Source organism: Pseudophryne corroboree, chromosome 1 (genome assembly GCF_028390025.1).
Source record: "Pseudophryne corroboree isolate aPseCor3 chromosome 1, aPseCor3.hap2, whole genome shotgun sequence".
In the NCBI taxonomy this organism is placed as follows: domain Eukaryota; kingdom Metazoa; phylum Chordata; class Amphibia; order Anura; family Myobatrachidae; genus Pseudophryne; species Pseudophryne corroboree.
In genome coordinates this window covers 1,099,235,011-1,099,240,818 of record NC_086444.1, presented here as the reverse complement: position 1 = coordinate 1,099,240,818, position 5,808 = coordinate 1,099,235,011, and the positions used below count along the sequence as shown (strand labels likewise).

At 40.3% G+C, this 5,808-nt stretch overlaps 1 protein-coding gene across 1 annotated transcript; it reads left to right on the top strand.

Moving 5' to 3' along the window:
* Positions 1 to 577: 577 nt before the first annotated feature.
* Positions 578 to 2,412, top strand: LOC134927465 (uncharacterized). The gene is made up of 3 exons (XM_063921948.1): positions 578 to 808; positions 913 to 1,056; positions 1,161 to 2,412. Exons 1-3 carry the CDS (start codon positions 652 to 654, stop codon positions 2,366 to 2,368), a joined length of 1,509 nt encoding a protein of 502 aa, XP_063778018.1. The 5' UTR covers positions 578 to 651; the 3' UTR covers positions 2,369 to 2,412.
* Positions 2,413 to 5,808: the final 3,396 nt, after the last annotated feature.

The following is a 5,808-nucleotide window of genomic DNA, read 5'->3' as shown; positions in this document are numbered from 1 at the left end:
AGACAATGCAGAACATCAACAACAAAAACACTTTCATGGTTAGAAACAGATCTTCTTCTTCTGATGATGATGATGCTTTGCCAAGTTATCAAACCTCTCAAAGTAAGCTATGTCTATAAAGGACATTGACGCGTTTTTATTTATATTTCAAGTTTAAATAGTATGAAATTATAGTCAAGGTCTACAATTTGTTCATTTTTAAAAGTTTAAATAGTATGAACGTACAACAGTCTGGATACATTGATAAGTAATTATTAAATAGTAATTATTAAATAATTATTATTTTCTCATTTTTATTTCCCACGATTTGACAGTAATCACAAATACAGAGAATCTCGATTTGTCTGTTGATAGTCCCTTTGGCTTAGACTTCAGCGCTATACCGGATTTTAATAATATTTTGGAATTGGCGCCAGATTGTGAGTAACATGATATCTTTATTTATTTTTCATTTTATTTTTTATTTTTCCACGGCTAAAGAATTAAAAATAAACCTTGTACAGTTGTGCTGATTTGTTGTCAACTGTACACACTTTATATTCTCAGTAATGAATCGCTTTTTCATGTTATTCTAATTTTATACCGTATGTAATATTTTTTATTTTTTTTATTTTTATTTTTCATTTTTCACCGGCTAAAGATGCCACAAAAATGGATGATGCGACGGCTGATGTTATTCTACGGGATATATTGAACAAACCTGATTATTGTCACAACACATCTATACAGAACAGCAATGTTGTTGATGAGCAACCGTTTTTCCCACACGCGACAGGGGGTCGTGCTAAAACATTCGAATATAAAGCAGGTGTGTAATCAAGCACTGTTATATGGTATATTGTTATGCGTTGATTTAAATGCTGATTTTCAGGCAGCGTTGTTTATATTTATTTTATAATATATGTATTACAGATGACGCTGTAGCAATGCGTTATGCGCCGACGATACCATCAGGATGTGATACAGTAGCGCAAATACCCCGTCTTAGTACAAGCGGGAAAATATCAAAACGCACAACCGCCGCTGAAACGGAAAGCCATCAATTCGCAGCAGCAGGTGTGTAATCAAACACTGTTATATGGTATATTGTTATGCGGTGATTTAAATACTGATTTACATGCAGAGTCGTTTATATTTATTTTATAATATATGTATTACAGATGATGCTGTAGCAAGACGCTATGCTCCTTTGATACCAACAGTCAGTGATACATGCGCGCAGATACACAGACCTAGTACAAGCGGGAAAATATCAAAACGCACAACCGCCGCTGAAGCGGAGAACCATCAATTCGTAACGCCGGCAATTGTACATAAGGACGTTGCTAGGTCATCAGTTATGGCTGTGCATAACGGCTGTATCGTCCCGAACAAACGAAAGCCAGCTCGACCAAGAACGAATGAGAGAAGTCATAATTCAACATTTACAGATCTGAAAAGAAAATTGTCATATTCCGAAAATGATAAGCCGCAACGGAGAAGGATCGCGTTACAAACTGTATCATGCGTAAGTAATGATGTTGCTGTAACATCAAAACACACAGCGTTTAACACTGCAGACCGGGATGTCGCTGGTAATACAAAGACTGTAAAGGTTAAGAGGGCATCGCGTCTCTCAAGAAGTAATGTTAAGCAATTGTCGCAATCCGCTGTAATCACAATTCCAGATACACAGGTTTGTTCTGAAACAGAAACAAGACACATAGCAGGCATTGGTTTGTTATCAAATATTGACTCAAGAAGTAATGTTAAGCAATTGTCGCAATCCGATGTCATCACTATTACCGATACACAGGATTGCTCTGAAACAGAAACAAGACACATAGCCGGTAATCCTGTGATATCAGATATTGATGACATAAATGGGCAAGAGCTTATTACAAACTGTGTAGAGTCAACGACACAAGATCCGCAGAATAGTTCTGATGAAGTATTATCAGCCGTTGCAGGAATACCTGGTGATACTACAACGGTTGATTGTGTAACATCAATGCCCAATATTTTTACAACGACAGCCCTGGTACACGCATCGGCTGATGCTTGTGTACCGGCGCGAGGGCTAGCGCCCGACATAGTTGATGAATGTCAAAATTCAGAACAATTAGGCCAAGACGCTGAAATACAATTTTACGCGCTGTTGGGTAAGATACGGGAAGATGTTGAGAACATGGGCGTAAAAGCCGGATACTTGTTAAAACACATTAAAGGTGTGTGCCACGGTAGTAAATGTAAACAAGACATTGTTAAAGAAGTTGTTGAGACGTATATGAATGTCATGTCAAAATACATAGATCGGTCGGTTAAGACCACTGAATTTATTAAAGCCAACATACATCATTTTGCAGAAATAAATGAAACTGATCCGTGACTAGGCATGCTAGGCAATGGTTTGAAACGTGTTTTAAATTTAAATGACTGTAAAAAAAAACCACAAATTAAACCTTGTTTAACATACAAGATCTCACAGTTATTCCGACGCGCAAAGGTGAAACAGGCTGTAACAACATTAATCAGATCGAGAAAGCGCAAGCGGCACAGGGAACATGCGGTAGGTGGCCAATTGAGAAAACGCAAGCGGCACAGGGAACATGTGGTAGGCGGTCAGCACAGTGCGAGGCGTGTAGATTTAGATCAATCCCCACCCCATGCATTACCGAATGACGAATCACAGGCTGACAATATTGAGCGCGATGCAAGCCCCATATATGATGATGCAGGCCGTGTTGAGTCACCCGGTAATGACGAAGGTCGGCAACATGTATACTTAGAGGCAATTAACAGTTATGAACGACAACGACCGAATTTCAGAGCCGTTGAGTACCACAATCACTATCGGTTTGTTAATTTGGACAGGGTTACATCATTTGTAGAGGGGGTTCGAGCCATTCATACGGCTATACAGGCCATGCTCGATGGTGTCCTTGCGGGCGTGGATCCGGCCGACCGCGTTCAGCTTAGATTGGAGGGGGGGTGGGTTACACAATGCCATCTATTCGCATCGTAAGCCGCAAGAAACATTAGACGCTGCCAGTTTTTTGAATCAGATTACAAACACGCTTCAAAGTAACGCTGAATTCTTATTATCCACAGGCTTAAGATTTGTGATCAGTATTTTTAAAAACAGGGCAGGGTCTGGTTTGACTGGGCGTAGTTTACAGCGCCTGCCCCAAAGTTTAATAATAGATAAAAGAAAGAGATATCTCTATGACTTCAGACGCGTAGGTAATAACCTGTGTTTGGCCGCTAGCGTCTGTAAACTTCTGGATAAAGGTAACAATGCCAATGATCATGTAATACAGGAGAGAGCGATCCAACTACATAAAGCTTTGAATCTGCCGCTTGATAAAGCGGTCAGCTTTAGCGATGTTGCAATTTTTGAAAATTATTTAAAAGTATCCATCAATCTCCTCTATTACAGTCAAGGGTCTTGGAAATACTACAGTGCAGACAGTCGTTACAAAGACACGATCTTTGTGCTATATCACGATTGTCACTTTTATGGGATACTCGATATCAAAGCGTTTCTTGGTGCCCGATATTACTGCGTCCGTTGTCATAGCGCTTACCATCATAGAAATAATCACGATTGTCTTTTCTTTTGTAAGGCTTGTCACAGGCCGGCTTGTATTGACGACGGTGTGACGGCTTTAAGGTGTTCGGTGTGTAGGGTATTTTGTCGATCAAACGAGTGTTTAGAGCTACACAAAGCTTTAGCTCTTGATCACAAAATATCCTGTCTTGAACATGTATATTGTGACAAGTGTTGTCTCTACAGGCGAACAGATCATAACTGCAGAGGCCTAAAGTGCCCCATTTGTAAGGTGTTCGTTGATGGGTTTTCGAACCATTTGTGCTATATACAAACCATCAAGCCGGAAGAGCCCACAAAGAAATACATCTTTTATGATTTTGAGTGTATGCAGGAGACGGGTGTGCACATACCAAACTACTGTTACGCTTTAACATTAACGGGTGAGAAAGACTGGGAGTTTAAGGGTGTTGCGTGTATCGAAGACTTTGTAAAGACGTTCATGAAACCAAAATTTGAGCATTACACATTCATAGCCCATAATGCAGGTCGCTATGATGCATATTTTGTGCTGCGCCAGCTGATTAAGGAGAAATTAAAGATTGAATTATTATCTAGAGGCGGCAACATAATGTGCATCACGGTAAAAGATTTGAAGATAAGATTTATCGACTCTTTAAATTTTTTACCCATGCGGCTTAGCAAGTTACCAAAGGCGATGGGGTTTGACGGTACCAAAGGTTATTTCCCACATTTTTTTAACACAGCTGATAACCAAAATTACATAGGAACTATGCCGTCAATAGAGTATTTTGGTCCACAATACATGATGCCTGATGAATTATCTGAGTTTACAGCTTGGTATAAACAGTGCGTACACAAACCGTTTAACTTTCAAAAAGAGCTCGTGCGATATTGTAAAGACGATGTGAAAATATTACAAAAAGCTTGTGATGCTTTCAGATCTGCTGTTATAGCCATGACAGAACAGGAGTTTCTAATAACAAAGAAAAAAAAAAAGGTTGTGGTTAAACGTCACATCGAGGCTTTTCAATTAGTCACGTTGGCGAGCGTATGCATGGCCATGTACCGGTGTAAATTTTTACAGGAAAAGACACTGGCGCTTGTACCGGGTGATAACTATCACAAGACGCAGAAGCGTTACTCAACGCCCGCCATACAGTGGTTAATGTACATAGAACACAAAGAAGGGGTGAGTATAAGACACGCTTTACAAGGGGGTGAGAAGAAAGTTGGTAAATACAGCCTGGATGGTTATGCCGTGATTAACGGAACACCCACTGCATTTGAATTCCAAGGTTGTTTTTACCACGGCTGTGGTGCTTGTTACAACGCCGATGATAAAAACAAACTGACTAAAACGACCTACGGTCAATTACACCACAAGACGCAGGTAAAGTTGCACTACCTTAAACGTTGTGGATTTCAGATACGTGAAATCTGGGGTTGTGAATGGAAGTCTATGCTAGATTCTGATGCGGATCTACAGGCTTTTCTGAAGGGTAAAGATTTACCCGAACCCTTGGAGCCACGTGATGCTCTTTATGGCGGGCGCACAAACGCCATAAAGCTGTATCACAAAACAGGCTGTGATGAAAAAATACACTATTTTGATTTCACCAGCCTCTATCCGTATGTTAATAAAACCAAAACGTATCCTATACAGCACCCACGCATTATTTATAAGGACTTTGGTGATGTCACAAAGTATTTCGGTTTTGCCAGGGTTAAAGTTTACCCACCTCGTGGCCTATTCTTTCCGGTTCTGCCGGTTAAAATGGGCGGCAAGTTAATGTTTCCATTATGTCGCACATGCGCTGAGTCTGGACAGACTGAGCCGTGCGTTCATGATTCAGAAAAACGTGCGCTCATCGGTACATGGTGTACCGTGGAACTAAACTTGGCTGTAGAAATGGGTTACAAGGTATGTAAAATCTATGAGGTGTGGCATTTTGATGAGAGATCTGACAAATTGTTTTCAGGCTACATTAAAACGCACCTCAGGGATAAACAAGAGGCCTCTGGTTATCCCGAATGGTGTACAGACGCCGAGAAACGCCAAGAGTATATAGACGCCTATCAAAAAAATGAAGGCGTGTCTTTACGACCCGAACACATAGAAATCAACCCCGCTAAAAGACAAATTTCAAAATTGTTTTTAAATTCCTTATGGGGTAAATTTGGTCAACGTAGCAACATGCCCAATACGTGTCTAGTGACTGACCCCGACAAACTTTTTGAATACGCGTTCTTACCGT